This window comes from Cricetulus griseus, chromosome 6 (genome assembly GCF_003668045.3).
Source record: "Cricetulus griseus strain 17A/GY chromosome 6, alternate assembly CriGri-PICRH-1.0, whole genome shotgun sequence".
In the NCBI taxonomy this organism is placed as follows: Eukaryota; Metazoa; Chordata; class Mammalia; order Rodentia; family Cricetidae; genus Cricetulus; species Cricetulus griseus.
The window spans coordinates 124,619,515-124,645,543 of record NC_048599.1 but is presented as its reverse complement, the minus strand read 5'-3'; the positions used below and the strand labels follow the sequence as shown (position 1 = coordinate 124,645,543).

At 43.2% G+C, this 26,029-nt stretch overlaps 1 protein-coding gene across 2 annotated transcripts in view; it reads left to right on the top strand.

Moving 5' to 3' along the window:
* The window catches only part of Kif5c (kinesin family member 5C), a 134,364-nt gene that overhangs the window by 35,516 nt on the left and 72,819 nt on the right, over window positions 1-26,029 (top strand). For both annotated transcript variants that reach the window (XM_035446810.1, XM_035446811.1), the window contains exons 2-4: window positions 10,306-10,396; window positions 19,137-19,210; window positions 25,821-25,925. In XM_035446810.1, the coding sequence (XP_035302701.1) occupies window positions 10,306-10,396; window positions 19,137-19,210; window positions 25,821-25,925 (270 nt within the window). The remainder of the gene's footprint in view (window positions 1-10,305; window positions 10,397-19,136; window positions 19,211-25,820; window positions 25,926-26,029) is intronic.

Here is a 26,029-nt window from a genome sequence, read left to right as displayed (position 1 = left end):
GAGCACCGCCAGGGCAGAGAGCACAAAAGAGAGGTTTCAGAATGAGAGAGAGCATAACGGCATGATGGAACTTGGATAGGTAGGGAGGAGAACAGGTGACAGAGGTAAGGAGATCAGAGGTAGGACACTGAGCTGGCCCTTGCAGCCGTAGAGACAGCAGTTTCAACAGGCTGGCTGGGGCTCAGGAGTGAACAGTTGGTTTTTCTTAGTTCTGTTAATAAATGAATCTGAGAAGTGAGTTGCTGCTCCTGGCAGAACACTGGAGAGCTGATTTTGGTGACACTTTGTTGCCTAATCCACTAGTGGGTTCAGGGAATGCAGTCTGGGTTCAGCAAGGAGGCAGATGAGTTAGAAAGGAGTGTTGGGAGGACTTGAATTTCGCCTTCTCTTGTGTGTGTGGCCATTTCGCCCTTCTAATACCTTAAACACTGAGAAATGAGGTTCCTCTGTAGCCAAGTGAAAAGTAAGATCATTTAAAGGATACAGAGCTGATGATCTTCCTACGCTTGACAGCACTCAGACTTTTTTGACTCGAAAATAGTGGCTGAATTCAGTGACAGAAATTCTCCTTAATAGAGATTTTTGCAGGGTGGGGGACTTTACCTGCTTTATCTGTTGATTGCCCCCCATGTGGCATTAAGGACCAAATGTCCTATTATTTCCTGAGGGTGGCATCTCCCTGGATTATAATGTCTGAGCTTCATGATGCCCACATTCAGCCCTCCATCCTAAATGTGGTTGGCTACAGAATCCGGTATCCAGTTTGCACCCATCAGCTTTCCCTTTTGAGCATCTTCGTATCCCCCCCCCTCGCTGTGTGTGTGTTTGGCCTTAGCCATCAAGACATAGCTTCCCGAGCCTACTGATTTCAGCTGGTTTTAGTCAGTGTCATCATGTCTTCTTCATGGGAGACTTTTTCTCCTGAAGTTTACAGAAGTTATCTTAATAAGGAAGAGCAGCTATCAAAATGTGAGTTGTGCTGTGTCATGTTCTGGACATGACATGTTCTGTTATTATAGCATATTAGAGCCAGAGGGATTCCACCTCTCATTTTCTATAGAGGAGGAGGCCCATAAAAATATGGATATGTTGTCTAAGGTCATAGATTTGGCCACATGTGTGAAGTTCTTAGAAAATCTGTAGTTGAGGAATAACAGTGTTCTTGGAGGAACAATAAAAGATGCAGTATGGTCTTATGGGTGGCATGTTTGGCAGGGAGCCAGAATTCTGGTGTGTGCCGAAGCTCACGTTGCTGCTTTCCAAATGTCCAGGGAAGTCATTCTTCTTTCTCAGAAATGGAGGCTAATGCTTTCACCCCACACCTCTGAGGAACAAATGGAAATAGGGCACCTGAACATGCCATGAAATTGAAGTTGTCATCCAGTGTGTCAGGTAATTACAGTTATGTGAGCTGTTTCTCCACAGTGATTCACTGAGCCAGTCAAGTGATGGCAGAAGCTCCCATATCAACGTCACATAAGTTCTCATGTGGCTTTGGTGTTGTCGCCACCACAGGCCTCAGCCTACCTGAGTAAGGTTTGACCTGAGTACATGTTGCTGCCCCCAAAGGAGGCACACATTGTCCCTGTTATTGTGAATCTGGCAAAAATAATTTCTCCATTTTACCTTCAGTGAATTTTTTTTCCTGTCTCTTCTCTGAGGAAAATTTCATTTTTTGCTCACACCTCGACATGGCACCAAATCTATTGAGATAACCATAGCAGAGGTTTTATTCCTTTCCCTGAGAATATATACTTTAGTGAACAGTGAACTCTTGGAACTTAAAGTTTACCTTCTCTGGGGCTGGATGTGTTTGAGACAGAAACCACTTGTGAGAAAATTGTAGGCTTCTGTGTCCTGTTACTATCACGGCATGTTAGAGCCAAGGCGATTCATCATGTTACACAGGTGAATGTCTGAGGTCACTAGAATGAGAGGAGCAAGCTTCTGGGAAGGGACAGCCATCCCAACCTTCTCTGCTCTTCTCTGCTCTCTGGCAGTTAGAGCTCCCACTTAGGGTGGGAGAGGAAGGAGTGCATTTTGCTTTTATTGGAAGTGAAAAATCACCGTGTTTTGAAAACAATCACCATTATTCTCCCCAAAAGAAGTCATACTTTCTGTTTCCAGTCTCCTGTTAGCCAGGCGACAATTCTGAATTTCTTTATTATCTCTCTGGCAGTGTGCCTTGCAGAATATTTTTTTTTATAGCTGTCTGCCATCTTGACAGTGCCTGTGTGTCCACATAGCGGGGGTTTTGGCAGAATGGAGAGAATTGCAGCCTGATTTCCTGCAAGGAGAAGCCTTAACAAGATTCATTCTTGTGTGTTTCTTTTGTTCGTTCTCTATCTGTGAAGTGGTTGGCATTGCCTTGGCAACTCTACTGGGAGCCAGGCACTGCTTTGTGGACGTCTGCTTCATTATTGACTTTCCTGGGAGCAGCCTTGTCTTCAGCCAGCATGGGCACCAGCCACCTTACAAAGGGCATAGAGCCAGTGTGGCAGCGGTCTGACTGCTCTGTGGCTTAGTGTTTCTAGCCCCAGTCACAGGACCATCCCCATGCAGGCAGGAAAGTGGAAGTGAGAGCCTGCAGCTGGAATGGAGAAGACAGCTGGTTTTAGAGTTTCCTTATAAGGCAGTTAGAGGCTGGTGGGCCGTGAGAAGGCTATGACAAGGCCCAGGTGTGGCTTCTCTGGAGTTGCTGCCATGATCAAATGGAACTCTGGAGTCCAGTTGGAATACCTGCCCAGTGACTGCTTTATACCACTTCTAGTCCAGACAGCTAAAGTATTGACCCCTAAATTTTATCTGCCATTGACTAACACTGCTGGGTTGGAGCCCCAGACAGGCCTTCTGGCCTGTTAGTTGTAGGTGGTCAGAGGGCTCCAGCAGCCAGCACAGATAGACAAGGTATGCAGGAGATGACAGTGGAAGGGCAGGCCAGTCTGCAAAGACTGGGAGGTGAACTCTGCATCACATTGGCAGTGGGTGTTCCACTCATGTTTCTGGAAGGCCCTAAAGCAACAGTAGTAAAGTTACTGAGCCCATGAGTGCCTGAATCACACTGAGTTCTTTACTGTTCCTGCATGGGCTCTGTGCACAGAATTGTTCTGGGGGTGGAGGGAGCCACTGTTTTGGATATGTCCCCCTCATTCTTTGGAGCTCAGCTCTGGAGTCACTGACTTGGGGGCTTGGAGTAGACCAAGATTTGATGGTGTATTTCATTTGGGATTGTGAGGGCAACAGGGTACCAAGTTCTGAACAGGTTGATTGAATGGCTCACTTTTCTGCATCTCTCCCTTTGAAGACTCACAGCTTGGGAAGTTTGGTGCAATTCAAGCTATTGGTATACATTGATCATCAGACCTCAAACCTTGCATTAGAGGATAACATTGATCCCATCTCTCGAATCTTCTAGAATACCTGGCACTGTGTGATAGATCCTTGATTTCCATGGTTATATTTGATCCTCACAGGAAGCCTGAATTTTGGCCTCTGTTGACTCCCCTTTGCAGGATAATCATAGTAAAGAAGACAACAGCAAGTGCTGACAAGGGTATAGCAACATTGGAACCCATATACACTGCTGGTGGGGATAATCAACGACTCAGTCACTTTGGGAAATCATGTGCCAGTTCCTCAAAGTTAAACTTAAATGTAGAGATGTTTCATGGCCCAGCAAGTCTACTAACTAGATACACTCCCAGAGGGAACATAGATCCACATAAAACCTTGCATGTGAATATTCATAATAGCTCCAAAGTACAGACAACACAATTGTCCCACCAGTTAATGAACTGCACCTAAAATACAGTATATCCAATCAGTGGAATGTTATTTGGTCTTGAAATGAAGCCATGATGCATTGTGAATGGAGCTTGAAACATACAAGGTGGAGGAAGCTGATCAGAAGACCACACACTATGACTCCCTTTGCACCGAATTCCTAAAGTAGGCAGTTCTGTGAAGTCTGGTGGCAGATTAGTAGTTGCCTAGAACAGGGAGAGTGGGAGAAGGGAGACCGACTGCTAATGCAATAAAGGGTTCAACTGAGAGTGATAGCAAGGCTCACTGCAATGAAGTGCACAAAGGGGTAAAGTTTGTTGCATGTCAGTTATATTGTAGCAGCCAGCCCTCAAACTTCTAGTGAATGTACTTCTGCTGATAAAAAGTGAGCATCAACACTAGCCCAAGGACTTGGGCTTTTTAGCTAATGTTTTGGAAGCATTCTTTTAGATTGTTATGAAAGCCCTTCACAGTATGTGTTTTTTTCTTGTTTAGTTTCTCCTTGTGCAGGCTAATATGATGCTTTACTGATATCCTGACCTTGGGTATCTTTAGAGTCCTTCAATTAAAAACACATTCATCCAGCTTTTAGAAGCAAGTACACCTGTCCTGTTATTTGTTTCCAATAGAAGAAAGTGCTCTGGGGGTGGACATTCACTTCCAACTCGAGGAGAGCTGCCTTAGACAGGTTCTGTCTTGTTCTGGAGGACAGTAACAGTGCTCCAGGGAGGTGGGCTTAAAGTTGATACTGCTTGCTTCTTCTAAAGGACATTGCTGGCTGAGCCGTGTGCAGGCTCATGGACATGGACACAGTCACTGTAAGCAGATCGAAAGGCTGCCGTTCATAGTTGGCTGGATCACAACTAGTACAGCACTGCCTCTTTGTTCCTTGCCCTAATTAATTGTGTGTATTCTGAAATGATTTAGACTCCACTGGGGACTAAACAGGTTGAGAACCATTGGTATAAAGGATGAACACAAAATCAGAGCCTCAAAAGTATTTCTGCAATGCATAGAGCTGAAAATGTGACTGGCTGGCCACTTTGTGACATGGGAATGGTAACATCTCATAAAGTTACTGTGAGGAGTAAGATGGAGCACAACTGGGTGGGGACCATTGTCTGGGCATTCAGCGTGAAGCATGATCAGCTGAGGCTGTAAGAGTTCATCCTCTCCTGCTCGCTCTCCCTGCATTTTCAGGAATGAAACCATCTTAACAGCTATGGCTAATGATTGCTCTCAGGAGTTGGGACTCACCAGTGGAAATGGTGGTCTTTCTTTTAGGGTGTTCTGTTTGTTTTGTTTTTGTTTTTGTTTTTCCACAGCTTTTCTCTTTGTAGCTTTGGAGCTTGTCCTGGCAGGGTGGCTTTGAACTCACAGAGACCCGCCTGCCTCTGCCTCTGGAGTGCTTGGATTAAAGGCATGAACCACCACCCGCCTTTCTTTTAGTTTTTATCCTCTTTCTGTCTCTCTTAGTGAAGATAGGAAAGAGACAAAAACATTCAAATTATGATCATAACTCTTGGTCAGTCTTTAAGATTGTTCTTGGGTTACTTATTAATACTCGGTAAGAATAATTAATTTTGTGTTCTGCAGTGTCCCTCTTGGTACAGCCTCTGAGTATTCCTGGATCTTCTGCTTCCCTTTGTCTTTCTCTGTTGAGTTCCTTGCAGGCAGTGGAACAGTTTTTGGGTGACGGGTCAGATGTATTAATAGGCAGGCCATATGGTTCACAGACATTTTGCTCTCAACAACTTGATAGGAATTCTGGTGGCATGATTTTTGTTTTTAATTTTAACTAGAGAAGTGTAAGGACCATCTGCTATTATTTTTTTGCATGTGATCCTGGTAGGTCATTAATTTTAGTATTCTGCTCCCGTGCAATTGCACTGCTGTGCATAGAGGCTTCATGACAACGCTGGCAAGCTTCATTGTCAGTAGTGATGAGTGCAGAGTGTGTCATCCAGATTCCTGTCATGAAGTTCAGTGGGTTTGCCTACCTGCTTAGGATTTGGAGCTTCCAGTCCAGCTGGATAAATGCTTTCATTGCAATGGTCCATTTCATTGGTTAGAATAGGTCATTTACTCATTGCCCTGAAACAACCCAAAACTTCAGGGAATAGTAATGTCAGCATGGGATGGGGTTGCTTTAGTTAGAATCGTGGAAGCCCTGAAGGATGAAGAGTATGAGATACAAAGAATGTGCTGACTGGTTTTTGTCAATTTAACACAAACTAGAGTGACCTGAGATGTAGGAACCTCAACTCAGAATATGCTTCCATCAGATTGGCTTGTGGGCATATCTTTGGGAGCATTTTCTTGATTGATGATCGATGTGGCAGGGTCCAATCCACTTTGAACAGTACTTCTCCCAGGCATGTGGTCCTGGGTTGTATAAGAAAGCAAATTCAGCCAGGTGTTGGTGGCGCACACCTTTAATCCCCAGCAAGCCACAGGGAGCAAGCTCACTGTGAGCGGTGTTCATGCATGGCCTCTGCTTCAGTTCTTGCCTTCAGGTTACTGCTTGCGTGCCTGCCCTAGCTCCCCTTGATGATGAACTCTAACCTATATGATGTAATAAATCATTTCCTGCCCAAGTTGCTTTTCATCATAGTGTTTTATTACAATGACATAAAAGCAAATTAAGACAGCAGTTCATAAGAGGGTAGCCAAATGCAGATTTGAACTAAGAGAATTCCAAGGGGAAGGAAGGTTAATAGCAAAGACACTGGGCAGGAAATGAACAGGGTGCAGGAGATGCCACTGGGCCACACTGCAGTGAGAGAGAAGTGCATGCAGCTTGCAGTGATGTCTATTGTGTGTGTAACAGGATTCACAAGTGGGGAAGTGATGCCATCTTAGTTTTGGGATACTTACCCTGCCCAGTGATGGAAATGGATTATTATGGAGGAAGAGCAGCAGGGTGACTGGCTAGGGGGCTTGGCTGCTCTGTGCAAGAGATTGATGGCTAAAATTGCATGGTGTAGGCACTAAGAAATGGTAACTGTTGGGATGTGTCCCAGGTGGAAGTCTCTGGTACACACTGAGTCTTAGGTGTTGAGTGTGAGTATCTAGGTGATGGCTGGGATGCTCAGATATGGAGAGAGTGATGGTTTGCTTTTGGCTAAGTTTGGGTAGCTAACGGTCACCCACAGAGGTGGAGCTCTCTAGTAGGCATATGAGCCTGAGTGTGAGATGAGAGTTGAAGGCTTAGTTATTTAAATTTCCTAAAAGTCAAGAGCACAACAAAGAGACTTGGATCTAGGCCAGGACTTCACCATTTCAGGATACATATGCATCAGAAAGAGATGCTAGCAGAGGACACTGGCATGGGTACTCAGAGAGGCTGGAGAACCCAGGTGCTGGGAGGAACCTGGAAGGAAAAGTATCTTCAGAGGCTGGCAGATAGTGGTCCCACCAAGGCCCAAATACCAGTGTCTAGTAGCTACACAGCAGTGTTACTTGAATTTTGTTCTGTAGCTGCAAACATGAGAGCAGGCAGGTCTGTTGCCTGTCCAGAATCCTCAGCCATTGCAGCATTAGAAACATTACAATCTTGTCTCTTTGGGGATTCTGCAGAAGGGTCTTTGTTCCTGTTTTGGTCAGAATTCATGACATATTCTTTCTATTAAAATGTGGAAGGGAGGAGAGGAGAGGGCAAACGTATATACAACTGGTACAAGTCAATTCTCTGACAACATTCAACAATGATACTAATCTCTCTCTTTCTTAATTCTTCAAGGTTCACTAAAAATAAACCAGAAACTTGTATAGTAGTCAAGTGCATGAAGGACACGGAATGCTTACATTTTAAACTAATGTGCTAGTTCTGATGAGACAGATCCTGGAACAAACTGTTTGCAGAGTTTCATCTTAGTGTCAACCAGCCATAAAATCTTGAAGGCGGTTGCTTTTTTGATGTCATTTAGAAGTGTCATGTTTGTCAATTGGTAATTGGTCATTGATACCATTTTCCAAAGGGAGTGGTGAATTCTTGTTTTGTTCCTCTGTTAAAGGAAAATATATGGCATGACAGAAAGCATTTACATTTGATGGCAAGCTGGCCATGCTATCATTCTGTACTGTACATCATCATTCACTAAGTCCTTTTCCCTGCTGCACTGAAGGCAGGATGTGCTGTGGACAGCACAGTCTACTATAGTTGGGGTTTCTTTTCCACTTGGTTCCTCAGCCAATTAGCCTCAAATAAGCACACAGACACACACTAATTATTAAACTGTTGGCCAATGACTCAGGCTTCTTACTGGCTAGCTCTCTTTTAATTATTAACCCATTTCTATTAAACTATGTATTGCCATGAGGCCATGGTTTACCTGTAATTTGAATTTGGCATGTTACTCCTCCAGTTCTCTCTCTCCCTCTCCCTCCCTCTCTCTCTCCCTCTCTCCCTCTCCCTCTCTCTCTCCCTCTCCCTCTCCCTCTCCCCCCCCTCTCTCTTGGCTTCTCTTCAGCATTCTCCTCATCTAGTTGCCCCGCCTATACTTCCTGCCTGGCTACTGGGCAATCATTGTTTTATTCATCAACCAATAAGAGAAACATATATACAGAAGAACAGCCCCCATTAGTCTACACTGCTGTTCTCTCTAAATTTGGAGCAATAGTAAAATTGTTTTAGGTTTCTAGAGGGTTCAGTGGACAACTTAGGCAAATTCTGTAAATGTTCCCTCCCATTGTTTTTTAGTGCACAGGTTGAACCCCAGGGCCTCATAAATGCTAGGCAAGAGCTCCCCCACTCAGATATGCCCTGAGCCCTCTGTAAATGTTTACTTTTACTTGGTGCTCTCTTGGTACTTGTCAAATTTTTAAAAAGTTTTTTTTTTAACATTTTAAATTGTTCTTAAGGTATATGCATGTGTGGATGTGTGCACGCAAGTACTGATGCCCAAGGAGGCCAGAAGAGCATCTTGGATCCCAGGGAGCTGGAGTTTCAGGCAGTTGTAAGTGCCTGACATGGGTGCTGGGAACTGAACTTGGGTGCCCTTTAAGAGCAATACTCACTCCTAACCAAGCTGAATCTCTCCAGCCCCTGATATTTGGTTGAGTTTGAAAATGGATAAAACTAATGAGAAAGTTAGCCGAGGATTTAGGTAAAGAATATTTCTTGGTTATCCCATCAAACATCTGGTTTATTAACCAAAGAGTACACAGTTGTGAATAAAACATAAGAAACTATCCCTTTCTGTATATTTTTTTATAAGAATGACTATAGTTCTGCCTTGTGTATAAAGCAAACCTCTTCCCTCTCCTCTTTCTTATATTGTCTAAAATTTCTCCATTCTTCTAAGATCAATTTACTAGTAGCTTGTTTACCTGGCTGGTTCAATTCTGTTTTCAGAGACTAAAGCTCAAACATAAGGCATTGAGCATAGGATTTCACCTCCGGTTGCCCGGACCCATGGTGATGAATGAGTAGCCATCAAGTCTTTCTGATGCCTTGTGCTCACTGGTGTGAGGGTTATAGGATGTAACAGGCCTTGTTCTTTGAGCTCTGAAGAACAGCTGTCTCCTCAAGGAGCCAGTCTGCCCTTGACTCGTAGGAGGTATGTTTTTTAGCCCTCCTCTCTGCTCTCTTTCCTCTGTCTTCCTCTTTGTGGTTTGTGGATCAGGCTGTGAGAGGAGAGTTTCTGTTTACCTGGGCACTGCTGGCAGAGGGAACTGCAGTTTGGATCAGTGTCTTAACCACTTTCCCCCAGTGTTCAGTGTTGTACCTGATGCTGAGATTCCTGTTGGTCCATATTGAACAGTGATGGCCAGGCAGAAGGGTCTACTTGGTAGTGTGGGAGAGCTCCTGCTCTCCCTCCCCAGGGATGGAGGTTTCTTTGAATTTTACATAGGCGGTTGCCAACCAAACCCCTAAACAATCCCCCTCCCCTGAATTTCTTGTTTTCTTGCATAGAAAGACTCCTTTGTTTCGGAGGTTTCAGTTTAGGCATTGCTTCTGCATGGCAAGGAAACTGAATTGTGTGGGACAATAACAGCTGGGCTGTCTCTCTACATGAACCGGCCTCTGATTTTCTTGCTAGTTTGTGACATCCTCTTGTTCCTGGCATTCTGTTCATCCCATGTCTAGAATGTTCTTCCCTATCATTTTTCTGACAGGAATCTTTCTGAACTTTTCATGAGCCTCTGAGTTGAAACATCTGTGGCCAACCCTTCCTTGCCAGCTCTGTCATCTGTGTCACCTTACTTCATACCTGGGCGCTCTGTGTTTTCCTGTGTCTATATTCTTGCATACCTGCTATCAGTTCCACTTAATGGAAAAATTCACAAACTCGGGAAAGTTGTCTCAGATTTAGGAATTTGTGCTTTCAAGCCCTTGACATTCACACATACAGCATGCATATGGCTCATGCCGTAAAGGTTCCATGGTGAGGGAGAGGACTCCCTTGCAGAGTGGGTTGTGATTTAGTTGCCTGTGGCCTAACTACTACCAATATTAGTGCTTTTTAGACCTAAACCCCTAATGTGTTTTCTCCACCCCTTTCTTTCATCTGCTTTCAGCAAGGGAAGCCATATGTATTTGACAGAGTGCTGCCGCCCAACACAACCCAAGAGCAGGTCTACAATGCCTGTGCGAAGCAGATTGTCAAAGGTAAGTGGCACTTTATTTCCTCCTGGGCTTTCACTAATGAAAACATAAAGTGACATTTACTGCCTGGCAATCAGTGTGCCTCGACTGTAAGCAGAGGCCCGTTAATTGGAAACACTAAATTGCTGCCTTGGCACTGGCCTTGACTTGCTGAGATGTCCTTCATGTTATTCGGCCTCTGTGTTTGTTTTCTTTGTTTCCTTTGCCACCTCTTTGGTGGTGTTATTCTGCTATACAAGCTGGAAAGGCAATGTAAGCTGTGGTAGCAGTGTTTCTGTCTTGGTCTAAAGAAACTTCAGGTCGAGTGCTCCTCTCTCTTTTGAAGGAGGAAATACATTGCTCCGTGCTTTAGTTATACATTGTTGGCTGCTTTCTTTTACCTAAGACTATGAGAATGGAGTCTCTCAGGTTAGAGATTGCTCTTGCCATCCAAGGATATTCTACAGGGTCATGAAGCCCTATTATTGAGGTGGCTGTGGAGCTATTTGTGCCGTGCAACATCCCTTAATTTTCAATTTCATCTAACCCACTTTCATGCATCCCATCACAGCCCAACATTTGTTTCTCCAAACAGGTAGCCTCGAGCTTGCCTGTGTGTCTCAGAGATGAGTTCTTTTTGCTGGGGCTGGCCTTGGCCCTGGAGGATCTGTGTCAAAATAACAGCAGGGCGATGAAGCAATTTGCACATTGCTCTCCCTTGCCCTTTCAAAGCAGGAACAGGTTGAAGCATGCTGAGGCAGGGCCTGCCATCTGGACAGAGCTGAGGGGCATCTCCTGCTTCCTTGCTTTTCATCATCAAATCCTCACCTTCCGATTGGAATGCCATGGCCGTGAACATGCTCAAAGGTCTTGATAACCCATGTAGGCAGCCATGGATTTGAAAGACAGAAGCATTTTTTTTTTCTGCTTTGGATCTGTTGTTTTCAGGAGCTGAGCTGACTAACCTATTTGAAATTCATGAAATTCAGCCCTGGTACATCTGTTAGATTAATTCTGACCCCAGACACCTGCGTGGGAGACTCAACGTCAGCATGCAATGTTCCTTGCTGGGATGTGTGTTTATTCACATTCTTGTTACAAACATCAATTCATTTGGAAGATTTTCTCAGTTGGATCATTATAGAAGACTGACAAGGAAAAATATGCCTGGATTGGAGCTGTTTTGAATGAACAGTTTTGGCCCTACAGGCAGTGGTCACTCTTGTGTTTTTCCCCCTTTGCCTCTCTGAGTATTTTCTCTGTTTTTGAAGTATGTCTTCCTTGGCTTGCTCCTACTCAAGCCCGCCTCCCCCCTGTGATTGAGCTTGTGTGTAGTTTTTTTTTATTTATTATTATTATAGTAAGATTAATCACACGTGCCAGGATTTCCTGTTCTTCCCCCCTCCCCCAATTTCATTATCAGAAGCAAATAGTGTTTACCACATGCTGTACTAAGCATGAAGGCCATTTAAATACATCCAGCTACCTCTGTGCCAATGTAATTAGAAATGGATGCACTCCATTAAAAAAAAAAATCAACCCTGTGATTAACAAACAGTAGTAATCGTCTTTGGGTTTTTATTCAGTAGTATTCTCCTTTCAATGTTTAGATTTTTTTTTTTTAGTATGAGATGTCAGAAATAGACAATTTCATTACCATTAATGTGTACACTTTTTGTGGTTTATATGTATCAGCCAATACCTAAATGAAAAAAAACAAAACAAAACAAAAACCAAAAGACACCAGTCTCTGTGAAGACATGGCCTAACCCTAGGTAACTTGCTACCCTACATAGATGGTGATCTACAAAGAAGAAGAACAGGGCTTAGCCTATGATAAACAGACACCTCCAGGGCACTATGGCTATAATGTGAATATGTTCATTTGGTAGCAATGAAGAATACCTTATTCTCCTATGAAAAGAAATTGTTAGGGTGACAAAGGCCTGATTGGGCATTTGTTAAACCTTTAAAAAATAGACTACCTTTTATTTTTTCTTCTCACTCATGTAACAATACATCTTGATTATTTGTTCCTCTGACTCCTCGCCTCCACTCTCCCATGGAACCCTCAACTCCTCAGTCCCAGTTTTCCAGAAACCCCTAACCCATCCCTTCCTCCCACCCACCCCATGTACCTCCAATGTGTTTCCCTCACAACCTCATGTCCTCCCCACTCCCTTTCTGTTGGACACTGAGTCCAATTAGTGATGCTTGTTGGAGTGTTGACTCATCCTAACTGCAGTGAGCTTCTGAGTGCAATGGCCTGTCGTGTTCTGAAGACAGCTTTCACTTGTCATTCCCAAACTCTTCCTGCCACTCCATGATGTTTTCTAAGCTCTGAAGGATGTGGGAGTTAAATATCCCCTGGAGGCTGACCACTTCCTTGCCGAGCCACTTATTCTCAGCACTTTGATCAGCTACAGGTCTCTACTTTAGCTATGCTTACTGCAGAGAGAAGCCAAGACTGAGGTCAGCATAATCGATGGGTATAGGCATAAATATTTATAAGGCAGTTTGACTGTATGACTGTTTAGCAAAACAACAATAGCATGCTCTTCCTAAGGGCCTGTGACCTCCTGAGCTATGGGAAAAGCCAGTTTTAAAGTATCAGGCCTAAATTCCTCCCTGTGATGCAGGTCTCAACTCTAAGCCAAAACCAGTTGGTTGCCCTTATAACCTTCATGTCACTATTGTACCATCAGGTGAGTTTTGCCTGGCAAGTTGGTATTGTAGCATGGAGGGTTGGCTGCAGGAATACTATTGAATACTATCTTTTCTCCCCCAATGGCCTGTGTAACACCTTCTGGTACTATTAAGCTAGCCAGCAGGGAGGAAGCTCCCAGAACAGTTCCAGCTGATTTCTCTATGTTGTTCAACCAGTGTGCTGGTGTTTTCAGCAATACAGTCTTATCATCTAGTTGTGTTGCATAACCAAGAACAATGGCAAAGCTTTGTTGTTCCGGGGGCCTCCCTGACAAATACCTTGTAGTGAGAAACCCATGCTTAGTACTGAGATTTCATTTAATAACTTATGTTCTCTAGGGGGATCATGGTTCATTCTTGCAGGGTATCTGTGTTCAAACTTGTGTGTGTGTGTGTGTGTGTGTGTGTGTGTGTGTGTGTGTGTGTGTGTTTAATTTTGTTTTTCAATGAACTTACAAAGTACTGGGTTTCCATGGAGGTTCTTTGTCCATCCTTAGTTTTGTTTAGCTCACCCTGCCCAGCTTCTCTCTCTTCACTTCCTATCCCCATACCTATTAAAAACCTTAAATCCCTGGGTCCTCTCCCCTTCATATTGTGTTTTCTTCTAACCCACTCTTCCTCTTAAGAGCTCTTCACATCTCCCTTTTACAGGCTCTTTCTATCTTCCTGGGCTCTATTGATACCTGACAGAAATTTTCAAAGTAACCTCCAGGGCTGCTGTGAAAGGAAGTGATTTTCCTTTCTGCAGCATCAATGTAAAGTGTACATATACAAGCAAGACCTTCTCGGAGTACATAACGTAGCATAGCTGTGTTATCTCCTGTCATAAGAGCCCCACCTAAGCTAGGACTGGGGCAGGGTACCATGGACATTTTCTCTAGAGACTGAGATGTGAATCAGGGGATTCTGAAGACCATCATAGTCCTCATTCATGATGCTGTCACGGGCTGGAGACTTCTACTTTCTAGTCTATCCAAAACCCTCAATGTCTCTGAGGGTCTATTAGCAATTGCAGAGCCCTGGCATTTCCCACACTCCCATCATTGGTGTGGTTTTCAAAATGTTGGCTGACAGAGCATGTGGATCTCTCCATTTCTGTGGGAAGAGGTTGTAAGGTTTATGATTATAATTGCAGTCAATAAGGCTTCTGTGGGTGCCTAGGCATTAAACACCATGGTTACTGGATCTTATTGTTGATCCTGGTAACTGTATCCTAGCCAGCAGAAGCTGCTCTGGGCATTTGCCTTCCAAATAAACTAAATATGGATTATCCAAATGCTGGAGAAGGTGGTTTCTGATTTTCCAGTTTGATTTCTTTAAAATATAATTATTTATTTATACAAGTGATATTAAGTGCTTAGTGTGTGATAAGCACTGCCAGGGACTGGAGTCACTAAAACTTCTAAGACTGTCTGCTAGGAGTTCTCAGTATACAGGAAGAGGCAAATGCATATACCATTATCATGCACTTTGCAGGCATTCTGTAGGTTAAGATGGGTGTGCACACTGCTAGGACAGCACAGAGCAGAGCCACTTTGTGCTGATTTGGGTGAATGTGGAGAATTAAAGAAAGGTTGGGCTCTGAGGACTATAGATTTTAGTGGAGCTGGAAGCAGAGGAAACTGTAAGAGCATAAAGACACAAATGGTGTGGCATGCTTTGGTAGTTCAGAGGGCGTGGCGTAAGGTGTTGACTACATGATGGGAAATGAGGTTGCAAAAGTCAGTCCTGAGCCTCTGCTGGACATTCTGGACTTTATCCCGTAGGCAGTGGGGGCAGACAGAAAAGCTTTAAGCTTAGGAAGATATACTCAAATCTATTTTGTTATTCCATATAACTCCTAAAGAACTATGCTTAGCTCTGTATTATGCTATTTATGTTTTGCATCTAGAAGCTTCAGTTTATGAAGTATGAACATTATTATTCCCACCATATTAAAGTGGAATTTGATGCTCAGAGATTGAAGCACTTTGGCCAAAGCTAGAGGAACCAGTGGGTCTGAGACTTGGTTTGTGACTGCCTGACTTCTGAATTATCTTGCCTTTCCTTTCTTATGGGCCCACAATGAGCATTTAAACAAACACAGTCATCAAGTATTTTATGAGTTGTTCTTTTTCAATCAGGCCATATGGACTATTAACCAACAGTCCAAAATGACAGGGATAGGGGTGCGTGTGGGAGGACAATAGAGGAGAAAGAATAGCCATTGAGGTCCCACAGCCTTGTGCTGGCCAGTTGTAGGGAGCGTTTCCATTCTGAAATGCAGTGTGCTTTTGCTTGGGAGTGGTGTCACTTCAGACAGAGTGTCACCAGGGTATGGAAATAGCCATTCTACTCAACAGAGACTAACACAAATGTTTTTCTCAGGCCTAGGAAATGTCTGCCATTTACTGAGATGAAAGTGTTTTGTGACCACTGGTGTACAGAGCTTGGATGGTCACTCTACAGCCATGGCCAACTTGAGTTGTTTGGTTGGTTGATAAGAATCAAATGTATTTCTCAGGTCCAGGAGCTGTCTGTTGATTAACTGCAATGAAAAGTGTCTGTCTTTTTGTGGAGCTTTCAGTTGGGGGTTACAGCATGGCCCAGGAGGTGGCATGGGGCTCTGTACAGAGCCAGTGCCTTGGATCTTCCCTCAGCAGATTCTGGGCTAGCTTTCTCTTGCCTTTACCCTCCACTAAACGTAAACCATAGACTAAATAAACAAACATGTCCTCTCACACCTGAGAAAATAGACAACCCTAGATTAACCTTATCTTTTCAAATTATCTTTTAGTTCAAAATTGAGTCCATAGAGGGCAACACCAGCTACATTCAATTTTGATCGAGGAGATGTTCTCCAAAAATGTATTAGCCCGCAAGATGATTCTCAGGTATTTTAAAGACCAATCAGAGTTTGTTTTAGTGGATTTAAGTGTTCTCTATTACAAAAAAGAAGGAAATTGTGCTCGGTGTTGACATAATAAAGAGAATGGATTTTCTTGAGTGCAGTCCCACATGCCTCTCGGCAACTTAGCGCCAAATAAGGCAGCACCACTCATGCATGTTCCTGTTTTTATTTTTTTTCACCTTTGCTACTGTCACATTTTTATTGAAGGAAGTCATGAGTCTTAATACAACTCTATTACAATAGGAACCTCAAAAGATGATTTTTTAAAAACATGTATCTCCCTGGTCCCAGGTTGTAAGAGTTAAATGCTCCCCTTTTTTTCCTTTTATTTATTCTTTCATACAAAAATCCAGACTGCAGCCTTTCCTCCCTCTATGCCTTCCAGTCCCCTCAGCACACACACACGCTCATACACACACACACACACACACACACACACACACACACACACACACTCACTCACACACCCCCACACCCCCCCCACACACTTCCCCTCTCCCCCAGAACCATTCCTCCTCCATTTTCCTTCAGAAAAGAGCAGGCCTCCTAGGAATATCAATTGAACATGGCATAACAAGTTACAATAAGTCTAGGTGCAAATCTTCATATCAAGGCTGGACAAGGCAACCCAGGAGGAGGAAAAGGGTCCTAAGAGCAGTACTCAGTCCACAACCACAGAACAAAGAATAGAGACTGTCTAGTTGACAAAACTTTGTGCTGTGTTGGCAAGAGTGGCTCAGAGGTCTCATGGAGATGCCAGCTTCCTTCTCTCTGGCAGAGGAAGAGGTGTGAGTTGGATTTAGTCTCTGAAGTCAGTTTCCTTTAGGGTGTGGCAGGTTGCTCAGAGACACTGCATACGGTTACTGCAGAAAGCAGGGTGCCACACACGGGAAGGACAGGAGCTAGGTCAAGAGCCGAATGGGTGTTGGCCCCAGCCTAGATTGGGATGCCTACATATACAGGAGGGTAAAGTAAGAAAGGCTCTTCCTTTAGTTTGAGGAGAGGTATTTAATTTCTAATAAAGGAAGGTTTTCTGTAGTGACAGTGTGTGGTGTTCTAGTTGTCTGCAGTAGTTTGTGTTATGACTATTGACTTTTGAAAGCACAACTGAAGGATGGAGCCTCTTTCTTTGGGTCCCTCAAAGCACATTTTTGTGGTGGTGTGGAGGCACACTGCCAGGTGCTGTCTCCACCCATGAGGACTCTTTTCTCTGAGAGTTGACATTTTCATGGAAACTGAAGCTTAAACCTCTACCCCTAACACTGACTTCTTCCGTGTTTTCTTTTTCTTCCTGTTGTTACCAGGGAAACCACCCTCAAAAACCATTTCTAGAAGACTGATATATGTAAGAATTCCCACCCCCAGCTTGATGCAACTCTTTTTGAAAAAAAATAAACCTTTGTATTGATTCTTTGTGGATTTCTCGCCATGCATCCCGATCTTACATATCTCCTCATCCCCTCGATTCTGCCTTCTGCCTTTGCAACCTTCTCCACAAAACAAAATTTAGAAGTAAAACCCAAAAAAACACCCCCCAAAACAAAACAAACAAACAAACAAAAACAAATAAAAAAATCTTGGCATAGAAGCTGCAGTGTTGCCCAGTGAGTCCCTCACACAGTGTAGCCTTTAGTCCATTCAGCTTAACTTGCAAGTGTTTATTGCACTGAGTCTGGTTCAAAGCCTCTGACTTCTCCTACACCCTTGATACACCCTCCCTGAGACTTCTCGTGGATATCCTATTGTTGCCTTGTGTGATGGAGACCCTATAGCAGGTCCAGCCCCTTCACATGCTCCAGCAGTTCATAATTGGGGTAGGTTACCTAGTAGTCCTGGTTCTGGGTCTGGGTGGTAGCTGGGTTGGTCGGCTTGCCCAGCTGTCCCTCATCATCACCACCCAGGTGAGCACTCCAACACTGCCTCAGCTAACTAACCCAATGATGCAAACTCTTCAAGGCTGCTAGGATTTTTTTTTAACTTATTGATTATTTTTTGTTTCCAGTTTTTAACTCCCTGAAGGAAAATCCTTTCTTCTCTGATCTTAAGTTATACTCTAATAATCTCAGATTAGTAAAATATGTATGCTAAAAAAAAAAAAAAAAGCCTAGCAAGCAAAACAAAAACCCAGCATTATAAAATTCAGAGAGGAGACCATCCCAATCTGAAAGAGTTGACTGGCTGGCATCCTTTTCTCACATGGCCCCAAGTAGCATCCTCTGTATGGGGCACTCCTCCTTGCCCTCACCATGAGCCACATTAGCATCTTCTGTATAGGGCAACTGTCCTTGCCCTCACCATCAGCCACATTGAGAGTTCCTCCCTTGGTGCAGAGTGGTGGGTCAAGGATATTAATTATGCATTGCTTCCCTCTCTGTGACAGCTGTATAGATGAGGGGAAGGCAGGAGGGAATATGTTTTAATCACCTCTGCTGCTTGGGAAGAATTCCCACAGTTGATCTTCAGCTCTGCAACATGAAGCAGCCCCCACCTGCACGCCTCCTCTCATCCCTGTGTGAAACGGAAGCCAGCCTGCCATGCTCGTGGGCTTCCCCAGCATGCTTATTGTGTAATTAAGAGAAATTCCTGATGTTGATGGGCCCAGGCTTCCCTGCTAGCAATGCAGGGAAAAAAGAAAAACAAAAAAACCCCAAAAAACAGGCATTAAGTTGAAATCAGGCCTGCTGGTTTCCAGGCTGATTGGATTGTCTGTGGGGCCCAGTTTGCAGGGTAGTATCTGTTCTGATGGGCCTCTGGTGGGATCTTCATGGGAAATGGCCCGGAGGATCCAGATTTAAGCTGACCCAGACCAAACCTTCAGGCAAGACATTCTGCTGTAATCTCCAGAAACTAAAAGCCTGCTTGCCTTTCCTCCTCAGTGATCTCAAGAGAGCAAAATATAGACCAAAGCTTCAAGTAGCTAAAAATGGCTTTACCCCTTCAGACATGCAGTCTGTAGAAATGTGAGTCCCCTTCTTGGTATTTGTGGGACAACAGACTTATTTCTGTCCTTATTTCACAATCATACTTAAAAAGCACATGCAGTTGGCACATATCATTTGTGTAAGAATGAGATTCGGGCCATTTGGAAACTGTAACTTTGACTCATGCAACCAATACCAGTGTAGGATCAAAGTAATGAATTAATTTGAATCTATTTTATGTTTGCAGATGTCCTTGAGGGTTATAATGGGACCATCTTTGCATATGGGCAGACTTCATCAGGAAAAACCCATACCATGGAGGTAAGTTTGCATTGTCAGTGTCTGAAGTGGCTGTTGCTTTGTGACAGCAGAGATGGTTAGGTTAGGGAGTTTTAAAGTAGCTGGACAGTGGTGGCTCATGCCTTTAATCTGAGCACTTGGAAGACAGAGGCAGGTGGATCTCTGTGAGTTCAAGGCCAGCCTGATCTATAAAGTGAGTTCCAAGACAGCCAGGGTTGTTACACAGAGAAACCCTGTCCTGAAATGAATGAATGAATGAATGAATGAATGAAGTAGCAGTGAGTAATAAGATTTCAAGAATTTAGTTTTCAAAAAGCCTTTGTTGATCTCTCTGTCCAATTGAAACAATACATTTCTTGAATAAAAGGAGTCAGGGTATAGCTTAGTGGCAAAGAGCTTTCCTAGCTTGCAGGAGGCCCTGGATTAGATTCCCAGCATAAAACACACACACACACACACACACACACACACACACACACACACACACACACACACACACCCCACTGTCGTCAGTAGGTCATCAGTAGTGTGGAACCTTATGGATTGCAGTCCACCCTAATTGCCTAACTGACAGGACCTATAGCAAAAGTCTTTTGCCCTTTGGAGGGCAAATGGGGAAGCCAGGCTTTTTATAATAAAAACAAAACACCAAAATCAAAACCTTGTAGGTCAGAGACGTAAAAGAGGTTGGCTTTAAAACCAAATTTAGCCTATGGGCTTACTTTTATCTGACTTGTACGATGTCTGTCTGTATGTATGAATGTATAAATTTAATTGCCGACAGTCTTTAAAAATGGGATGAGTTCACACAATTCTAATTTTTTTACAATTCTGATTTTTCCATTTTCTTAATTGAACAATAAAGATTTTGTAGAGCTGGATGAATTTTAGGATAGCAGAAACTGCATTTTCTTAGAGGAGGAATCTTCATTGTCTTGTTCATCTTTGTGGTCTTTTTTCTTTTCTTTATTTTTGTTGCTTGGGCTCGAACCAGGGCCTTATGCATCCTAAGCAAATGCTTTGCCACTGAGCTATGTTCCTAGCCTTTGTCTGCCTTCTTATTAACAAATGTGTAGTTGCCACTGAGAAGAGGCCACATAAAATATTTGTTAAGACAGTACCAGTGTGGTGGCTCTGACCACCCTATGTGTATGGTAGGTTCTCCAATAGGTCCCAGTGTACTTTGCCCACAACCAGAGTGAATGTGAACTGATACATACTTTCTAATGTGAACTGCTGTGCACCTTCGGATGTAGGTATACTTGTGCACCTTCTTCTGAAAGGTATACTTCAGGCCTATGCCAGCACTGGAAGGATTGGCCCTCTTATGCTTTGTCTTCAGAGCTTGGTGGCTTCAGGCTGTCTTCCAAATGGGAACCCTTTCTTGCCTCCTTTTCTACTTTTTACCTGGGACTCCTAAAGGCCTTTGATGCTGGATAATTTATCCAAAGGCTAGGCCTACCTGACAGGTGAGGAGAGTCAAAACTGGTTAGTTATTCCATGAAACAGCACTGAGAAAATTTGGAGAATTCAGCTTACAAGCAGCAGGGTAGAATGAATCCTTAATCCTTCAAGCTGAGGTTTTCTCATTTATGAATCCCTCCTGGGAACAGCAGTGAGACGGCTGCTGCAGAATAGGTTTAGCTCATGAATCATTCCTATTGAAGAGGAGATTTCAAAGGCATGAGGCTAAAATCTTCAGAGCTCTGATGTTCTGGGCACTGAATTGAGTGTGGGCTGGGATGCTGGGGGATCTCGTTTCCGTGGTGTTGACTTTCTTTTGCCCATTTTGCTGAAGACAAAGTGGTTTGGAGACTGTGCAAATTAAAGAAACATGAGGCTCACTTGCCTCATCAAGACTGTTGCCCAAACATGGGCTCTGTTAGCCACTTGTCTCCACACCTCACACCCCCAGCAGTACATTGCAGAAGACTGGGCTTCATGTCTCCACTCTCCACTTTGCCCCCTCATCTGTCTCTCTCTTCAGGGCCCACAGGCCCTTGATTTTGCAGGTAGGTACTAGCCAAGTTTAATTGCATACTTTCCCAGCCCCACTTTTTCTGAAAGTGGAGGATAGAGGATGGAAGAAGGAGAGAACAACATGTTCTCAAGAGGGAATCCATCAATTTTTAGGTTTTTAAAAAGTTAAAAGGTGTGTGCAACATGAGAGGAAAATCCTTTACTATTTTAAATCACTAAGCTATTAGGGAATGCTTACAAGAGCGAATGCTAAGGCTTAGGATTCATTTATCATTGAGAAATGCAAAGTATTTGCTAAATGTCAGGAAGCTAAAAATTGGAGACATTAAGAGATACTGCCCTGCAGAGGAAGACTCTGGAAGAAAGTGACTAGGTGTAGGAAGGGGTGTGCTGGTCCTCCAGTGCTGGTGTGGGGACACTTTGTAAAATGAGATTGTCCAGAGCCTTTGGGGCCTTTTCAGTGTAAATTCAACTCATCTGCCTTGAGCACACTCCTTGGGGGACATGAGCGGAACTGGATTCCACACTGATCTCATCTAAGGTCCCCGAATGCTGTCACCTATTTGTCAGTTGTCACGAGTTACTTCTTTGTTGTGACTTCTGCGGCTGGAAGGAGTTGACTGAATCTTTTCCCTGTCACCCAGCACCTATGCTGGATCCTGTTCTTTTATGGGTGCTGGAAGACTGGAGGAAGGTAGGAGGTCTGCTAAGAGAAGACCAGAGCAAAGGGGCTGCTGCAAGCTGCAGTCATAGACTGCAGGAAACAGCAATTCAGGACCCTGGAATGCAATTAAATAAGAATGTTCTTCAGGGTTTGTGTCTCCTAAAAGAGACACAAATTCTATATATTCAGAATTCTACACAGGATCCTTCAAAGGCATTCAGGAAGGATGTTAGTTCCCTGAGGGAAAGACTGTCACATTTTAAAGCAGTTTTTTTTTTTTTTTTAAGCATTTTAATCCCCCTATTTTGGGCCTGGCATCCAGTGGTATTGCCTTTATCTTCTGTTAAAGAGAATAACACATAATCCTCCATAAAATTGGAAAGATTAGCTTCTCATGATGTTGCATTTAAGGGGGCTTTTCAGGTTAAATAGGACCCGCTGGATAATACTGGGCCTGAGGACAGTAGCTAACCGTCATGCAAGGACCACAGACTTGTCAGGAGAATTTGCAGGTTCATAGAGAGGATGGTGGGTGCTGGCTGCAGACAGGCAGAGAGTGGGAGTTGTCTCATTGGTTGGACCCTGTCTGATGTCTGAAAGAGCTGTTTCTTGGTTTGTGCCCTCAGTGGACCTCTTCAGCATGCCTAGTAGATGGCTGAGGAAACCTTCTGGTTTCCTTTCTGTTCAGAGGGACATCTGGGGACTATAGGAATCATATAGTCTTTCTGGCCACCTTGTAAACCAGTCTGATGATTCCTAACAAAATCAAGAGTGCATGGCGTTCACACACTGCAGGTCTCTTGCTTTCCCTTTTTCAGTGTTTGAGGAAGCTGTGGATGCCATTGAGGCTACTGGCAGAGAACAAAGGGTGTCTTGTTGAGTGGCCAATGGGCTGTGTCTTGTTTTTCCTCTGTACCTACTCCTAGAAGGCTATATTCAGCTAGAAGTTTCTGAAGACAGTCCTGTAGAACATAGCTATGAAGTGTTTGTCCTATTTGCTCCCTTGGAAGAACAACAGATAGCAGCGCACTTCTTTGTACTGTGCCCCTTATTCCTGAGCTAGACTATACTTTGGCTGCCTTTGGTAGGGCATGCTTATTCTCATTTCCTGTTTTTGCTGCTGACAGCCCACCCCTTCTGCCACAGCCTCTATTCAGCCTAGATTTCAATCATCCCATACAATTTGGGGGTTCCCATCTCTACTACCTGAGCTGCAAGGGCCTTCATGTTCACTGAATTCACCTCTGTTCATAGTCTGCTGACCACGTTGTGTCTGTGCATGTGTGTTTCATCTGGAAGCAGTTAACTTGGAAACAGTAAGATCTTTATACACACACACACACACACACACACACACACACACACACACACAGACACATACACACACATTCACATGCACATGGGTATTCTATATATAATATGCATACATTTTCCATATATCACACAAGAAGTATCCTACATTTACCACACACATAGGGTATAAACATAGACACAACACACTTATGCAGGGGCACTCCACATATCCATATATGTGCCACACATACATTACATACTCACCACACAGATAGAGCATGTACCATACAGATATCCTTCATATCTATGCATCACAAACATATATATTATGCCCCCATATATATTTACATATATACACATATATACATACATATATATGTATTATGTATACATACATACATACATATATATATATATATACACACACAGTATAAATCTCTCTTCACATTGTCCCATAGTAAACACATATCTCATGTACATCATACCCTCCCATATACCACACATATATTCCACATATACTTACACACTCCCCATAAAATATTTAATATTATATACACATTCACTACCTCCCCTGGGTTATTTTGGCAGGCTAATTTTAAGTCAGTTATCAATAAAAGATGATCTGTTGGGAGAGAATGATCTAGGAAACACATTTGAGTCAATTTTAATGATTTTTAGATTACCAGTTATTCTTCTCTGGTTTGGACCAATGAGAAGAATCTAAAGAGTTATCATGGATTATTCAAGAGCCCTGGAGGTTTGGGTAGAAAAGATTTTTGATTGACTGAATGAGACAGTGAAATTTAACTGGAAGGAAATCTATCTTTTTATCATAGGAATCTTTTTGGATGATAGTCTCTGCAGTGCAGAGTACATATAGTCATAGTCAGTTTTCTTTGTATTTATGATGGACTATGTGATTTAAACGTGGTGAAAATTTGAAACCTAAGATTCAGTTATTGGTGCTGTTTTCCTAAGATAACATGCAATAATAGTCTGGAGTAGAACATTGTTTTAGAACTTCTGTGGTCAAATCAGCCTCACCCCAGCTTAGAGACAGCCTGTTGGGAGCTGCATTTTATAATGCTAACATTTATTGAGTCCTGTGCTGGTGAACACTGTATGTATTTTATTGAATTTAAACTCTGCCCTAATTTTATACAGTAAGTACTTTGCTCAGTCTCCTGAGTGTTAGGCCAACCCTATTTTTAGTGTGTCTTAGAACCAAACTAAAACACAATGTAAATAAATCATCTGATTTATTGTTCTTGATAGATGAGGGCAGCATGCCAGAATAGCCAGATAAGAGGGTAGCCAGGAATGTCTGAAGTTGCATACCTTTTGCTTTTTAATAGAATAGAAAGTAAGTAGTCCAATGTGCTGAGAAATTATGATACCGAGTTCTTGGTAGCATGTCTTTAGTGCCTCTGTCCATATGGGTTCTTGATTTTGTAAACTCAAATGTTGACTTAGAAGTCCCTAAGGATAGTGCTGTATGATGAAGACCTGAAGGAAAAGAGGATTGATTGAGGAAAACAAAGTTGGCTTTCAGGTATCTGGGTCTAATTTGTAAAGGTTGTTGGGCATCCCCCAGGACTGAGGAGAAAACTGTCTTTTGTGTTGTTCCTAGAGGTTTATAACTTCTAAAACGTCTAAAACCTTCTTCGGGTATACCATCACTGCAAACCTTTAGGCTGTGTCCATAGACAGAGAGGATTTTATCATGTGGGAGAGGACTTGAATATTCAAGAGAAGATTCTGTGGAGATGTGTACCTTAAGGTCACACTAAAGCCACGGTGGCTTTAAATCCTTTAGGACCCCTTTAGTAGGAAATGTAGGCTGCTGTCTCTCCCACTCCCCCGTCCCATTCCCTCTATTAGGGAGTGGTTCCAGAGCTTCCTACATCTGCAGCCATTGTGGCATCTTTTGAGAGTCTTCATAGGTGGTAAAAGAAATTCTGGGCATTAAAAGTAGACTTAGTAATGTTCAAAAAGAGTATTTGTCCCTCTACCTGCTAGGTAGAATGAATAAAAGTGGTAAAAAACAAAAACAATTCAGGCTGAGAATTATAGATTTCAAAAAGAAATCAATGGAATGGATTTTCTTGGCTGGTCTGCAAAATGATCCTGAAGAAGTTGCTTTGAAATTGAGGACTTAAGAAATTTTTGAACAATGATTAGTTATCCTATCTCATGGTGCTTTTATTCAGGATTAGCTTACCTATGGTGTATTTGTGAATATTACAAGTTAAACTAAATCATGCTCCTTCCCTACCTTCCTCCTTTTCACACTCTCACAGCTTGTGTGCATTTGGCTTGGCAAGGGAGGGGAGAGGATGGGCTGACCCGCAGCCGGGACAGCCCTCTGCTGGCTATAAAGGGGAACACATTGAATACTCAGGTAGATTCCCCAAGGGAGCCCACAGCCCACATTTTCCTGCTTCCTTCCTGTCTTGGGGGTTCTGCATAAGAAGTCCTGAGTTGAACTGGGACTAATGCCCATTTCAAGCCTTCCCTACCCATCATTCTAGAAACTTCTGTTTGTTGTACAGGACCCAAGCAAAACATGACCCACAAAATCAACTTGGGTTTTGTGGATTAAAGAACATTATTTGAGAAAGCATGACTTCTGTTCCTCTCCCATGTATTTACCAACACGCTTTGACCGCCTGTATTTATATTTTTCACTCATAGGGGAAGTTGCATGATCCTCAACTTATGGGCATTATACCGAGGATTGCACATGATATTTTTGATCACATCTATTCCATGGATGAGAACCTGGAGTTTCACATCAAGGTAAGTGCTTTTAACTAAGAACAAGACAGGAGAGGTCCTAAGTCACATTTATCAGTCTTCCTCCTTTCAGATAGATATAAAAGATGCTCTCTTTTCACTCAAGT